Source organism: Rhyacophila brunnea, unplaced genomic scaffold, assembly GCF_057557595.1.
Source record: "Rhyacophila brunnea isolate RB1 unplaced genomic scaffold, BYU_Rbru_1.0 scaffold_3, whole genome shotgun sequence".
In the NCBI taxonomy this organism is placed as follows: Eukaryota; Metazoa; Arthropoda; class Insecta; order Trichoptera; family Rhyacophilidae; genus Rhyacophila; species Rhyacophila brunnea.
The window spans coordinates 34,943,709-34,960,732 of record NW_028232965.1 but is presented as its reverse complement, the minus strand read 5'-3'; the positions used below and the strand labels follow the sequence as shown (position 1 = coordinate 34,960,732).

At 32.3% G+C, this 17,024-nt stretch overlaps 2 protein-coding genes across 2 annotated transcripts in view; one reads left to right on the top strand and one right to left on the bottom strand.

Annotated features, from left to right (window-relative positions):
• Positions 1 to 1,794: 1,794 nt before the first annotated feature.
• The window catches only part of LOC147068264 (maltase A1-like), a 79,857-nt gene continuing 64,627 nt past the window's right edge, over positions 1,795 to 17,024 (top strand). The window contains exon 1 of the mRNA XM_085952683.1: positions 1,795 to 1,929. The gene's annotated coding sequence lies outside the window, so the exon portion shown is untranslated. The remainder of the gene's footprint in view (positions 1,930 to 17,024) is intronic.
• The window catches only part of LOC147068265 (pickpocket protein 28-like), a 50,411-nt gene continuing 41,798 nt past the window's right edge, over positions 8,412 to 17,024 (bottom strand). The window contains exons 12-15 of the mRNA XM_085952681.1: positions 15,866 to 16,103; positions 12,081 to 12,188; positions 11,041 to 11,214; positions 8,412 to 9,647 (exon numbers count right to left, since the gene is read on the bottom strand). Coding sequence (XP_085808807.1) covers positions 9,581 to 9,647; positions 11,041 to 11,214; positions 12,081 to 12,188; positions 15,866 to 16,103 — 587 coding nt within the window. The 3' untranslated portion in view covers positions 8,412 to 9,580. The remainder of the gene's footprint in view (positions 9,648 to 11,040; positions 11,215 to 12,080; positions 12,189 to 15,865; positions 16,104 to 17,024) is intronic.

Genomic DNA, 17,024 nt, shown 5'->3' with positions numbered 1-17,024 from the left:
GAAGCTTGAAGCCAAATAACGTTAAGTCATCTTATTGTTATTTGCCACTATGAAGTATGAAAGAAAGTGACTTAATACGTATTGAATTCTTTAAATTATGTCAAAACTACATGGACTTTGGCGGAGCTTGTTTTTTCAGACGATAGAGCGTGTTAAGCTTTATCGTTCTGCATTCATAACTCAAATCAGCCAATTTTTGACTTATCGTCTTCTGCCACTATACCGACGATATCTTTGATTTATATTTTTTGTGAATGATATAAAATAAAAATAAATTAACAACTAACGTCCTGGTTTTAGGCCGCCTTGCCCGACTGGACTCTAATGCTTTGCGTACTATCTTGCGATGAGAAAACTGTTACAATGTGCACTGATAGCAATACTGTCGTATTTATCTTTTGATTGCTTGATTACATCTTCCAAAGTCATGGTAAATAGTTTGGGTGAGAACGTGCCGCCTTGCCTTAAACCTTTGGCTAATAGAAAATCTGCAAGATTACACTTATAAAGTTATATTTTTCTTTCGTTAACTATACTTATCGTAAAAACTTCAATGTTCACAATCATATTTTTAAATTGATTGTAAAACGTAGGTTTAAATTGGTGCATTGTTTATTACCTTTGTCTCATTTCCTAAATAAACATAATATAAAACAAAATTAACATAATATCAAGTTGACAATTTATGTACGATATTTTATTAAGAAAGAGATAAAAAAATATGGATCTATGACGCAAATATCCCGAGATTGAAAAATACTAATCTTCAAATTCTGAGATTGAAATTTCGATACTAAATTGCAATACCTACTTTGTGGTTCATAATTATTTATAAGTGCATCTGACGCAGTCATCATGTTAGACTAATATACCTAATAGACGAATATACCTTTCTGTTCTCGGTCTATCATCTTCTCTTAAGTACTGCAGACCGTGAAGACGTTTTTTGTTTGAAGAATATTCCTTGAAATAATTGTACAACATTTTTCTTCTTGCCCTTTTCGTATAGGATCCAGTCCCACATTCTCTACATCTAAGTGGCCCTTTATTTTCTTTTTATCCATTTCTCCATCATCATTTTCCCTTGCGAAAAAATAGTTAATTATTAAATATATTTGATTTAACTGGTCGTTATTATCATGAGCATGCAGTTGTAGTTTTTTCGTATATATATACGAGGTAAATTACACAGAAGAAAAACAAATAATAATAATAAAAGATAACTAGAAAAATATGAACCACAATGAAATCATCATATATCTAGAATGTATTATTCACTGTACAATTTAATATTTGGAGAAAATAAATAAAGTATATAGTATATTTATATCGATATATTTTTCAATGTCCGTTTGTACCCAATGTATTGGCATAATGGGTTTAACAAATAACTAAGCCGGCTCTCACGTCAAAACTCGCCTCACCTGAAACGTGTCGAATACGTTAATGTGACTTCATCGCTATTCTCAAAACACACGTTGACAAATGGAGCTCTGCAGATTGGTCGAATGCGACTTTTTAGTTTGAAAAAAACATCTACTGTTGCAATCGACAAGTTGCATGCTTCTCGGACTATGAGTCGAAGACGCCAGGACGCATACAAACGCCTACAAATTGGTCATTCCTATACAGGCTCGCCGATCGCCGCATCTAAATATCTATACGTTTCTAAGTTTACGTAAGACTGTCGCTAGGTAGATCTGCTCGGTTTTCATATAATGCAACACCCGCAGAACAGATAATAATTATTTCTGAGTTCCCTGGCAACACCGTATCGACGTTCATTGAAGGTTTGATTTATAGTTGTGCGGCAAACGAGGCGAGTTTAGATGTTAGAGCCGGTTAAAGTTCATTTCTAGTAACATCAAAAATTTTCTAATTCAACCTACACCCAGAGAGGCCCATATGCTCAACTTAGAACTGAACATGGTAATCTATGTTATTTTTATTTTAATGTTACATCAATTGAAAGAATTTTAAGAGTATAAAAAGGTAAAACCGTTTTTCTCCTAAGCGGGTTATATTTATAACGAATACTGATTATAATATAAAGTTATCAAAATTTTTATTTGAAATTCTGGCCTAGCCGGTTTCAAAACTTTATTTTTGCTCTCCTGTGAAACACGTTCCAGTCAGATCACCGTTTGATGCTATTGTTGTGTGAAGCATTCCAATAATTCGGTCAATTTCGGTAACTCGCCAAGGCATCACTTACCACATTATAGAGTCTAGACTCTAGACGATGTATCTTAAATGAAAATTGCTTGTTGCCCATTCGGCCAACAAAATAGGTATATGCCTTCCAGGACACGAAATGGGCCGGAACGCACCTGAGCGCCGTTCCGGTTCATAAAATCTCCAAAAATTTTGCTCTGTCTCGTGGAAAAATAATTTGACCATCTGAGCTAGATAAGCCATATAACAAAAAAATCTAACACACTTATTTTTATAAAATACACATAAAATTAGATATGTATGTTAATATTTTCGTAAAATTATCAAGCGCTCCCGTTTGTAAAATTTTCCATTTCAAGCGCGGATGCCTAGATGCCTTCATTCTAAATAATATATATATTTGTTTTAGAAACAACATGTGAATTGTTCGCAGCTATGGAATAACAACCGACTCTTTCTTCACTTCTATTTCATATTTTCTACAGACATATTTTATATCCATTCATTTTGCTGGAAACAGCTGCAATTGTAATAAATTTTCATTAATTCGCCTTTATAATATTAAATTTGAAGATTGTTGTATTAGTAATCATAAAACTAATTAATATAATCATATATATTATTCGAGATGCAGTTGGGTGGCACTATAATTATTATTAATAATAGTGATTCGTAAATAAAAACCGGAATACCGAAAAAAATGGGAATTGTGTGATAAAATATTCATAAATAAAAATAAATGAACTTTTTTTTAACTAAATTTACTAAACCTGATATTCAATTGACGTAATGTTAATATTATGTTAATTAACATGGTCGGTTATAATAGATCACGAATTTTCCAGTACCTATACAAAGAAGAACAAATTAACAATCTTCGTCAAATGTAAATAAAATAGTAACCATTGGAGATTCTCAAAATATGCTAGAGATAATAAATTCTTATTTTATCATCTGAAAATTCAGATAGAGACGGATATAATTAATAAGTCGGGAGTCACGACAAAAATATTATAAAATGAATTCCGTTTGATGTTGAATTAAATTATGAGTATGAAAAATTATGAAATTATCTTTCAAATATTCTCTCTTTTAAAACTCATAAATCTCATTCTGGTCAAAAATGAGACTTTTATAAATACGCCAGTGTACCTACTAGTACTAATTATATTCCAAAAATACTTCCTAAGTTATATTCATACAACGAAAAAATCTGTTAACCTCTAAATACCTACCAATCCTTGTCATTCTGTATGGAGAAATTATTTTCCTTCTCATCTTTTGAATGTTTAATTATTTAAAATAAAAATTAGACGGTTTTTACAGTATCTTGAACATAAAGTTGTTATGGATGTATGAGGTTTGTTTACAAAATAAAACGACGCATGGATTTTGAATGGCTAACGATATTATAAAATAGTTTTAGTAGTTTTATCATACCGCCTAATAATGTATAACTTCATTTTGAAAACATGATAAGAAACTTATTGAAAATTAACATAAACAATGGACTTTTTCAAAACAGAATAAACTTTTAATATGGCATAGTCACACACTTTATGACACGATTCATTTTATGGAGTAAAAGTTATAAATTATAATAATATATAACAGAGAGATATTTTGTTATAATGAATTGTAAACATTTAATCAGTATTTCAAAAATGTACCTAATGAGCTATCCGTATGGTTTTTATCACTGACCTAATATTATACTAATTGGCGGTTTCAATTACAATTTTAATAACATTTTAGGTAAGTTATTTATCCTCGATTCACTCATTTTTCCCTGTTTCTGTTAATTCACACCGGTGGCTCTGCAAGTGCGCATTCGAAGACTCAAGGAGAGCACTGGAAAAGAGGTAATGAATATAAATCGATGCGTTTTACCCTCACCTGTCATTCATGATATAAATTTTGGACTAACGGGCTTTGCATATTTTATAGAAAAAATATTAAGTAATTATTTATTTTTGTTTACATTAACGGGAAAAAATCATGTAGTCAATTACCATTTTTTTCCGACCATGTCCGATCCTAATAGGATCATATGCGCCTCCACATAGTGAAGGTTTGTATTTTTTACGAGAAATGGATGTCAGCCATTTGCTCAACCTAGTAGGTCCATATTCTGGCTCATACACAAATTGAAAAACAATATGTGTACTTACCCAGGATTCGAAACTGGGGCCCACGACGCCAAAGGCCAACGCTTAAGCATCGCGGCCATCGTTACCATTTTTACTATGTAGGTATTTATACTTACTTCTTTCGTCTGGCTTGTATTGATCGTGGTGTCCAGTTTAATCTATGATGTAGGTTTACCCCGGGATATTTAAGGGGAATATATATTCGCACAATTGAATAGACTGTTTTCACAAAGCGCTGACAACAATTAAAAAGATTTTCGTCATATCCTGTCATTTGTCAAATGATCGATTTGCACTATGGAAAAACTAGTATTCACGTATCTATAATACTACTGTAAATAATTAATCGTAAATGAATACAAACACTAAGAAAAATAGGTTTAATGATTTCAAACAATATTTTGCCATAATAGGCAATTAGTTTTTGAGCATGGATTAGAGCGTCTGTGGCTTTTGAAATATTTCTTATTTTTTTTTTGTGTCTTATTTTTTGTCTTTTGTTGATATTTAGCATACTTAACTTAAATGAAAAAACATAACTTAAATGGAAATGGGCGGGTCATGTAGCGCGACTACAAGATGAGAGATGGACAAAAATAATTACTTCATGGAACGGCCCAAAAGGGAAACGCTATAGAGGAAGACCCCATGCGAGATGGTAAGAGGACATCATAAAAACAGCAGGCCACGAAATTGGCTACAAATAGCCAAAAACAGAGTCCAGTGGGACTCTTTGGAGGAGGACTGAAATGAACCCTAGTTTACATATATTTTCTTTGTCCCTAATCATATAATATGGCCTTCTCATTACAATGGTATTGCCGCTACAATTATTACTTTGATACTTGTGATTTTATGTCTTTTTTTTTGTGCGATATATTATTTATCGGTGAAAACAATTTTACCAATGTGTGCAGTTGTCAAAATTTAGTCAACTTAAATTTTCAATGAGGATTTATGATTTTTGTTTGTGAAACAAACTATTTTATGTGATTTCATTTATTTATTTGTGAAATCATTTAATATAATTATGTGAAAACTAATAAGTTATTTTTTTTTGTGAATTTTGATTATTTCAATGTTCGATTAATTCCCACCCGATATTTAACAGTTTTACTGAAGGAACAGTGTTTATCACAAACGGTAATCACGGAATCTATTCTTTAGTTTTAAGGGCTTCCATGTCATATCTTTGTGTTGTTGGTATAGCGAATTTCTCACTAGTTTTAGTGAAGTTGCTTCATGTTGGCGTCTTTGGCGGATTAAAATGTGTAATAGCGGATATTGGATTTTTCATTGAAAAGATTTGTATCAAATTCACTGTCAAACAAAACGATCGTATATTTCCACTACTTAACGTGGTGCGTAATAAGTGTCATTATATGGCACGAGGTGGTGTATTTAAAGAATTTGATGAGTGACGTCTAAATTAATATTATAATTGTCCAATGATACTCAAGTTACCGTTAAAATGTAACCAAATGTAGAAGATATCAGCTCCTGATTTCGGCAGGGTTAATAGGTAATACTTGACTGAATATTTTGATGCTGTCACCGGCATCTTGCAGGTGAACGATAGTGGAAAAAGTGAATACAAATCTATTTTTGAAGTTATACTTCTTTTGGTGCATTTGGGAAAACAGATCAGAGTGTATTTTTGGCGTGTGACGAGTTGCGCGCGCCGATGCAACACAATTTATTAATTTAATTATATTCATTTCGGGTTCGAGGGTACATGCGCATGCGCCTAGTGTCATTTAGTTAGTCGTTCAATACACCCAAGTAAACAGCACGTGTTGTAAACATTACCAATATTTCTACACTGCTAATTTATATTCATAAAACTTTATTTATATTGGAGTGTATATTTTTTTTCATTGTAAAGATTGTGTATCAAGATTTGAGGCTATGTTTATGTAAGTATTATTTATGAGTAAAATTATATATCAATAAATAAATAAATTTTGTGAATGTGATTAATAGACTCAGGTAACGGCTTATTTTGTTTTGTTATGCCAAAGAAGTATAACTTCTAACGCGCGTGCATAAGTACACACACCGATGTTTTTCAATATTTTTATAATGGAAGAATAATTTAACTTGTATGTGTTCAAAGGTTCAAGACATATAGATATGCATTTTCTTGTGTGCGGAAATTAGGCTGGGGGAATGTGATAATTTTTACGGAACTGCAAATGGTTACTTCAAGACCATTGTACCATTTTCTCTTACTCAGCACCGCTCCGACTATATTGTGTACTTAGCGTAAGGCCTCAGTGGCAACGTTTGGCGGTGCGGGGTGTGCAGCGTGCATGTTAAACTAGTGAACACAATAATATGCTCGCTGCACGCTCTTTACTGCAAAACTATGGAACTTCACACTGAAATAGTATATTTTTATAACATTTTACATATTATAACATTGAAGTTATGAAATATGGACGTAGAAAAAATATTCAGTAAGTACATATTAGTAGGTACCTACTTATTCTAGGGTATCTGATAGAAAAGTATAATAAAGTCAATAAATATCAAAGTTGGAATAAAACAATATAATCTAAATTCTAGATAATATTGATGTTTATTTTAAAATATTATTTTGAATTGCATAAAATATAGTAATTATCACTTAAATTATGTTTATTTTCCGGGTTATTATTTTTTTTTAATGAAACAACTAAAAAGGTAGTTTGAAAAGTTGACTAAAAATCAAGTAAAAAAACATATTTTTGGTATATAACAATTTTATTTTCGGAGCAGCAGAGTGTTTTACTATTAGAAAAAAAACTACAAGTATTTTTAATTATTATATATTTTTTTACATATAGATAACGGATAAAATAGATACATTCAGTAAAAAATAAAATATTTAAGTTTAATCTTCATGTTCAGTGAAATTGATATCAAGGGGGGTGTTCGATATTGGCCTACAAGCCGCCTCGTCTGCCGCAAACCTGAACATTGTTTCGATGTTGCATATGAAGACCGCGCACATCTACCTAGCGACAGTCGCTTGCAACTTCTCGAAACGTATATGTATTTGGATTCGATGACCGGCGATCCGGTATAGGAATGAACAATTCGTAGATATGCGTGTGCGTTTTAGCGTCTTCGACTCGTAGCCAGAGACGCATGCGATTTGTTGCTAGCAGCACTATTTTTTTTTCAAACTAAAAAGTCGCATTCGACCAATGTGCCAACGTGTGTTTTGTGAATAATGATGACGTCACATCGACGTATTCGACACATTTCAGACGAGCCGGCTAAAATGGCGCCCCCCCCCCCCCCACCAACGCCATCCATTCCGAGGATTACACCCTCTCAATTCTGTTATAGATCCTAAATTTTTCACCAAATATCAGTTTAATGTTTGTTCCCAGATCAGGAGCAAGCGAAAAAAGTTTGAAGGAAATTTCATCATGAAATACTCGTATGATTATAATAAAAACTGATGGGTTCATAAAAAAAATCGAAATCTCTTAACTTTAAAAAAATGTGCAAACGCAATGCAATTTATTATTATGTTATCGATTTATTTAATCTGCTAATGGCAACCGAACACAGTTGAACTTTATATTTATAGGTAGTACGTTTGTATTACGATTTTTACGAGATTGTATTTACATTATGATTTTTGTTACTCCCCCCTGGTGCTAAAACATTGTATTATGCCCCCTGTCGCCATTCGTAATTTTACTGAATTATGGCATCATATCATATGATTATAAAAATACTTTTCATCCTGCAGTAGATCGACTACAGGCTGATTACTATAATGTCATATTCTCGACATTGTTGTAAAATTCCTACCGAATCATGAACCAATATATACCTGCATATAATATTATAGATTTGCATCATTTCATAAATAATAATGTAAACATATAACTAGGAATTTTTAAATATCACAAACTTCATATTTTTAGCTGTTTTCTTGCTTTTTTGCCATGTAACGCGGTAACTGCGTTCCAGCACCTTTTTTCACGCAAAAGCAATTAAGTATAAAAAACAATGTTCCCGCTTTCATAATAACAATTCATATTTATATAATCCGTCAAAATAATAAAATATGGTATGGTTACGTACCGGGTGAAATGTGGATGAATTCAAAACTGGCGCTCTCATGTGGCGACAAGTGAGAAGTAGACTCGTCCTCGTTCCCATTTAATTAGTCAATCACGGTCAACGACTGATAAAAGCAACCCGTGCGTTTTATTTTTTAGTGTAACAGTTTAACCCAAACTTATAAAATGAAAAAATACCCTGTTACTTCTCAACCGCCGGTCCCGTTAATAAAAAGTTCAAAACAATAACTGAAACGATGACACAAATATAGAAATATCAGTATAAGTTGATGTTCCTGAATCTCAAAATGATTGGCCGTATTGCTGGTCATCAGATAAAAACGACTAAACTATTATTGTCAATTGAAAAAAGATGCTAGATATCAAAGATGTTAAGTTTGTACTTTGTACTTTAACCTGAAGATATTGATAATCGGTTGACATTAAATTTGGATGGATGGAAATTAGAAACATGTCAATCAAATTACAACTAGACGAACAAGAATTGATTCGTGGATTTCGGGAATACTCGAAAAGACATATCCTGAAAAACTATTACGTTTGATATATTCTCTAAATTATATTCCCATTTCTTCAAGTGAATGTGAACGCGAGTTTTTGCAAATGAATCTAATTATTACCCCAATAAGAGCTTCGGTGTAGACCAAAACAGTTTCGCACTTTTGTTCTTCAAACTAGTCCAAGGCACCTTTGACACTTGTCGATCCTTGAAAATACTTTGATCGCTGGTTACTTAGAGGAAGACATTCGGCCATAGACACTACACTAAGAAAAAAACTCGAGACGATTTTTCATACGAGAACTTTGGAAATCACTATAAACTTTTGTTCAAATATATATGTTTTTACAACTTTAAATGTATATTTGTATTTGTTTGTTTATTTAATTTTAGATTTTACATGTTTAAAAAAAAAATTTCTATGCGCTTTGCGGCATAAAAAAAGCTGCTTGAAATTTCATTTAAATGATATTTAAATATAATTTTCTTTAGTAAAAAGCTTGGCAAGAAGTGAGTTCCGGCACCTTTTTCTTTAAAAAAAACCCTTATAGTAATCATTATTAATCCAAAAACTAGTCAGATATAAACAACAATACATTTTTAATTTTGTTACATTAATATGAATGACAATAGAGTACTTATTTTATTAGAGCTATTTACTATAATTATAATCACATTTCGTTCACGCGAATGTCGTTGGAGTTTCTGGAGACTAGTCGTTTATAATTAGAGCAGGCCCTGAAAATTAATAATTCAGTATCAATAACATAAACATCATAATATGTTATTAAATAATAGTCCGTGTGATTTTTAACGATGATTTTGAATGACTATTTAAAATATATTCCTTATGCACCTCAGGTAATTTTAATTTAGGCAATTTAACATAAGTAACTACATTTACCTGTTTATTGATTTTAAACAAGCTTTCTGCGAAGCTTAAGAAAACTGCAAATCCTAAAAATACTGGGAATTCCCTTAAAACTAGTAAGGCTAATAAAGACCACACTGACGGATACTCAAGCAGTTGTCACTGTGCAAAATGAGCAAACTGAAAGCTTCGAAATCGAATCAGGTGTGAGACAAGGGGATGCGCTATCCACTATGGTATTTAACCTTGTAGTGGAATCCATAGCTCGTGAAACCAACATAAGAGGATGGGTAGATAACAGTACAGCGCAGATGTGCGTTTATGCTGACGACATAGTAATTACAAGCAGATCCAAACAGAGGATGATCGACGATGGTGGCACTATGAAAATAAAAGCAGAAAACGCTGGGCTGCAAATAAACCAGTCAAAAACTAAATATATGGTCAGCACACGCGATCAGGTACCGCTGTAGAATATAGACATAAGACAGCATGCATATGAAGGGGTGGACAAGTTCACGTATCTCGGATCCAGCCTAAATACCCGAAATAAGTCAGCAGAGGAGATAAAAATCCGCCTTATTTCCGGAAATAAATGCTGGCATGCCTGCAAGCGACTGGTGGGGTCGAAAAATCTAGGCCGAAGAAGTAAACTTCTAATTTATAAAACAATTATAAGGCCAGTGGTCACATATGGCTGTGAGACTTGGTGCTTAACTCAAAACGAGGAAAACAAATTAGCTGTCTTCGAGCGCAAAATACTCTGCAAAATCTTTGGACCCACGTTGGAAAATGGGAACTACAGAATAAAAATGAACCACGAGTTGGAAGAGCTGATTGAACAGCAAACAATCATAAGATACTGTAAGTCCCAAAGACTACGATGGGCAGGACATGTGGAGAGAATGCCTGAAGTTAGAGCACCAAGGATCTACCCTAGTGGCTACCCCAACGGAAGAGACCCAGAGGCCGTCCAAGAAGGAGATGGGCTCACGCCGTAGAAGTGGACTGGCTTCATATAGGAAGACCCGGTAACTGGAGAAGTGTGGCGAGAGACCGGAGTGAGTGGAGAGCGGTTGTGGAGGAGGCCAAATCCCACCCCGGGATGTAGCACCGTGGAAGAAGAAGAAGAAGAACTACATTTAATTAGTATTATTATCTTTTTTCGTGGTGGATAAATTCAAACAAAAATATAGTTACAAACTGTCATTAAAATTCGCTGTATTATAAATAGGTCAAAATACAAATTGTATAACTTACCTCAATGTCAAAAAGTATATTATTTCAATTAAACTGAGTACGGAAAATCCACAACAAAGACCAAGCAGTCCACCGCAATTGGCAAGGAAATCAGTCCGTCCATACAATTCAGATCTAACGGACATTATAAACTCAGGCTCTTTGAAGAAAATAACCGCAGCAGATAGCTGAATGCTGAAAACGAATAAATTTTATTACATGACAATAAATGAGCAGGCCTAGGTTGAATCTGATAAATATAAAAAATATTAGCGTAGGTTAGAAGTATGTGTAACTTGTACCTACTGATGGTAGTGTACAAAATGCCTAAAACTTGTCCCACATCATATATAAGAATTCATAATATTATATTATAAACTACTGGGAGCCCTTATGATAATAATATGTCATAATATTTATATATTATGCATGTATCCATTTCATACAATAAGAAATTATTATAAGTTAACTCAATTTTAAATACTCGCAAAATAGCAACTGGTATGTATATCCAAGAGTAATAAGTATAATGATAATATTTTTTTTTGTTAAATATATTTAAATAATAACTTTCTACAACTACTTAATTGTCAGTTTTCAAAACTCTTCTAGCAATCTCGCAGCTTTGTGAAATAATATTTCAAATTAAATAGTAGGTACCTACTTATTATAAATTTTTTAAATATTATATTGCCGGGGTAGGATTTACACTTGAAAGGCCCATAAAAACATCTTATTATATATTTTTAATACAATGTTTTTTTTTGTTGTAAAATGATTTTAATGAAAACCAGGGCAGGTGAACTGAACTTATTATTCGGAAATATATTTTTATTTCATGTTAGGCGGCTCTCGTGATGCAGTGCGTAAGGCGCTGGCCTGCCGCCCGAGATTTCTAGGTTAGATTCTCGGCGAGGGAATTATATTCAACTCATCAAAAATCGACAAGCTTTGACACATCGTCTGGAGCCACCTTCCTGTATTACTAAGATATTCCTAGGTGCTATTCTATTGGGAGAAAATTAAAAAAAAATAGTATAGGTATATTGAAATTATTTTACTTTTTATTTTTTCTGGTCTTATTTGTGTGTGTCCCAAGATCGTTTTGTAATAGTGTGAGATCATTTTTTTCCAAAAATGATGTTTTCTGATCTTCGTATGATGTATAGCTAAAAGAAATAAAACAATAACAATATTATAGGCATAAAGTTCGTAGGTACTAGGTTTTTCAATTCCGGAATTCCAATCAATTTCATAATCACAGAATACCTAGAATCTAGATCGTAAATAATGAAACCCCAGGGTTTGAAATGGACCGGAGCACAACACAGCACATCTCCGGTTCATGGAATCCCCGAGATTATCGCTATTTTTAAAGTACTAACTATCTGACGTTTAATCATTTGTTTACGTAAGGAATTGCAAACGGCCGACAATAATAAATTCGCTGCCTAGGCAACGGAACAATTCTAAACTATAAAGTATACAGAATGATAAAAGAGATTATTAAGTACTTCCAAAAATACATATTATCCTTTCTATTATCGTAAAATTTTCAAAATCACCTACCCATCAGTATTTATCACTTTTTCAGGCATACTAGAAATTTACATAGGTACCTACCAATTATCAATTAGTGGAATAATATTTTCATAAAGATACCGATCTAAAATAAACTTTGAGCTTGCAGTGAAAAAATCTGCTCTAAATATGTTAAAGCGAGGGCTAGACGCTCATGCTTTACCATAAGCTTACCTGCACGAACCGGTTTGTATCGTAAAGCCCGTGTATATGGACCGGAGAACTGTAGAGCGGTGTAAAGCGGTGTAAAAGTAGTTTGCACAAACTATACAGTGCAGGCAAGTCGCTGCCGTCTAGCCAGCGCTTAAATGATAATATGATTTTCTCATATTAATAGCAATTTCGGTGTCATTTTCCTTTTAGTCCAATATTCTATAAAAATCTGTAGTTTTGTCGTTCATTTATAACATATTTGAAAACTTCATCATATTAATATGAATTTCAATTGGTGATTACACTAAGTTGTATAATTATATATATACTACAAAATAATTACAAGATAAAAAGATCTTTTTATATACCACGTTTATAAATTTTCTGTTGAATCATATAAACTTGACAATTCTATGTATCTATTTATAATTTAGGACAAATAAGGCAATTGTCAACAAATCATTTTTTTGCTATTTTGCAACATTAGAATACTGAAATTTCATTTTGATTTCCATAGTATATATTAATAATTTAGTTACTAGGACCACCCCCTTAGCAACCATAGTGGATTGGATTACGGATTTCTTCCGAAATAACTTTTCATACAAAACAGAATTAACTGAAAATGAATTCAATTCTACTTAAAGATGGCTAAAAGTATTTTTAAAAAAATGCATTGGCATCGTGTTCTGATATATTCTAGAAGTTTCAAATGTCTAGCTAGTCGGGAAATTAGTTAAAAATCGATTGCAAGATTTGTACTGGATAAACAACCAACGGACAAACAAGAATACGAGCTAAGAAAAACGTGGTAAAATGACACCTCTTAAAAAAATAATGTACTTTATGGATGTTTAATTCATAAATTATTACACAATTTTATGCAGAGAGATAAAAATAGTATTATTTTACACCACTCGCTCTAATGTTTAAAAAAAATCGGTTAGGTACATGTTCAAACACGCGCGTTAACGGCCCACATGCTCAGCGTAGGTCAAAATTGAGTTTTTATTGTATTTTCAAACCATGATCCTGGACACTCCTTAAACGTTGTAGATTATCTATTTATATAATTTTGAAGCCTTATTATCTTTTATATTTATTTTAAACATTTGATGGCTGCATAAAGTATTTTTGTTACATAAAATAGTATTCTTTTAAACCTCTCGCTCTAATGTTTTAGAATATAGTCATATTTCGGTACATGAATGTGCAGTGGTGTTAAGATTTTTTACATTTATTAATTTTTAAACGCATTTATAAAATCATTAGTATAATTTATGACGAGATAATTTTAGTAAAATATTCACGATAAAAAATTATATTGATAATCTCTGTGATCCCAAATTTGACAAGAATTAGGCATTTTATTATTCAAAACATCGGCAAGATTAACACATTTGAAGATGATTCTAAAGATACTTATTATAAGCTATGTCTTTGACCATTCAAGTTTGATAAACATCATACGGATATTGATTGCTTTATAATAATTATTGACCTAAGAATAAGGTAGTGTTTTTTTTTAAATACGCCATTTCTTTTGGCATTCCCCAGTGGTTAAACTACAACATACGGCAGTAGCCATAAATTGACAAACTATAATTAAAGTAGGGAGTAAATTATGTTAACGCGCGTGTTTGAACATGTACCTAACCGATTTATTTTTTATTTTTTTTTAAACGGTACATGTTCAAATACGCGTGTCAATATCATTTTACTCCCTACTTCAATTATAGTTTGTCAATTTATGGCTACTTAATAAATAGATTATCTACAACGTTTAAGGAGTGTCCAGGATCATGGTTTGAAAATACAATGAAAACTCAATTATGACCTACGCCGAGCCTGTCCCCCCTTAACATGATCTTACTCCCTACTTACGGCTATTTATGTTGTAGCTTAGCCACTAGAAAATGCCAATAGAAATGGCGTATTTCAAAAAAATACTACCTTATTCTTAGGTCAATAATTATTATAAAGCAAACATTATTCGTAGGATGTTTATCACATTTGAATGTTCAAAGACATAGCTTATAATCAGTATCTTTGGAATTATCTTCAAATGTGTTAATCGTGCCCATTTTTTGAATAATAAAATGCCTAATTCTTGTCAAATCTGGGATCACGAAAATTATAAAATATATTTTTTTGTCGTAAATACGTCACTATATAATGTTAACATTAATTTTACAAATGATTTTGTAAATGCGTTTAAAAATTAATAAATCCAAAAAATCTTAACACCACTGCACACGGATGTATTGAAATATGACTATATTCTAAAACATTAGAGCGAGGGGTTTAAACGAATACTATTTGTATGTAATAAAAATACTTTATGCAGTCATCAAAATGTTTAAAAAGGATAATAAGGCTTCAAAATTATATAAATAGATTATCTACAACGTTTAAGGAATCTCCAGGGTTATGCTCTGAAAAACCATAAAAGCTCCATTTTGACCTACGCTGAGCATGTGGGCCCTTAAGACTTAAAGCCAATTTTAAATTCTTTAAAATAAAATTTCCTGAATTGTCAAATTAATTAAAAAAAAATGGTACAAGGAAAAACATGCAAATTTTCAATCCCGAAATAAAAAAAATGATAATTAAATTTGAACGTTCGATTTTAATTTTTAGTAGGTGCATATATATATCTGACTGTGGCTAAGAGTGGAGGTAGGCTTTTAAGATTTGACATACTTAAATAGTCCATATTAAACTTTATCAGTCATACTCATTAGTTTTTTATTGAACTAATAATAGAATTTTCAGATGGTGCTGGCTAGTTTTCAAAATTGTATTCAACCCTGCTTAAACCACTACGAAAACAAATACGTTTGATTGAAAATGTGTAGTCACTATTTATGTCGGATCTGAACAGCCTACATCCATCCTTCGCCACTGATTTCTAATCATAGAATTAATTTTTGTAAAATAAGTAGCATTCCAGATATGCGTGTATTTAATTATTTTTAACCATTTTCTATTATTTGTTGTACATTAATTATATGTTAATAACAACAAATATAATTAAATATCGCCTTCTAATATATTATGTTTGCGGAGTATTAGGAATTATAATATAAAGGGAATATTGAAGAGACGTCACTTGTTTTTTGCCGATTCCACATCCGTATGACTAGTTGCACGTAGATATTCCAGCAGGTTAATAGTATTTATTGATGTCTCTACATCATATGCGATGGATGTACAACCAGGAAGGCATTGGCACATTTTGGCGACTTTATTTTTTTCAAGGCGGGCTAGTCTTTCTTCAACAGTCTCTTCACCGTTCTTCATTCTTTTGAGTTGCAGGCCTTTCCTAATATCTCTCATCAGCAATTCATCTGAAACAGTGGAACAAATTATGATTATATTACTTACAAACTTTTAAAAATCCAATTTTAATCGCAGGTATGTACCTACAGTCATTTCTCGTTCACTCAAAACAGTCGTTACCTCAACACGAATGTATCAAACTATTTTTCTCAAATTTTCCTTACATTAACAAACCAGCGAATTATCGCTGACATCAGCTTAGACCAGTATCGGGTCAGTTGTACCGTGTACATGGTTTACAGTGTACAAATGACATTAAATGTGACATTATATAGTATTTTTTTTAAATCTTGAATAAAAAGACTATCAGAATAATACTTTTTAAATTTTATATAATAGTAGCGAGTACCAGGCATGCATTGCAATGCCACTCAAAGAAAGAAAGTGTTTATGTTTTAATTCTATTTATTGAAGTGCTTTTGGATACACAATATTTTTTGTTTTTCCGTCTGGTGCGTACACGAATAAATCAGAAGGTTTTCCAACGCGTAAGCAGGCCACATACATTTGTCAATGTGAGAAGCATGGATTTTCCAACTTTGGTATAGAAACGCATACGAATAGAAGAAAATAGAATAGAAGAAGAAGAAGATAGTTGTAGTAATTTAGAAACCTTCACGGGCGTGCGTACAACAACTGACCAAAGTTTCATTACAATCGGATGAATGGTAAAGGAACGCACACGAATAGAAGAAGAAGAAGAAGAAGAAGAAGAAGATGGTTGTACCTACTAATTCAAAAAACTTTGCGGGTGAACGCACAACATCTGACTAAAGTTTCATTGCAATCGGATGAATGGTATAGGGACACATACAAATAGAAGGAGATAGAATAGAAGAAGAAGATGGTTGTACTAATTCAGAAACCACCGTGGGTGTGCACACAACAATTCACCAAAGTTTCATCGCATTCGGATGAATGGTATAGGA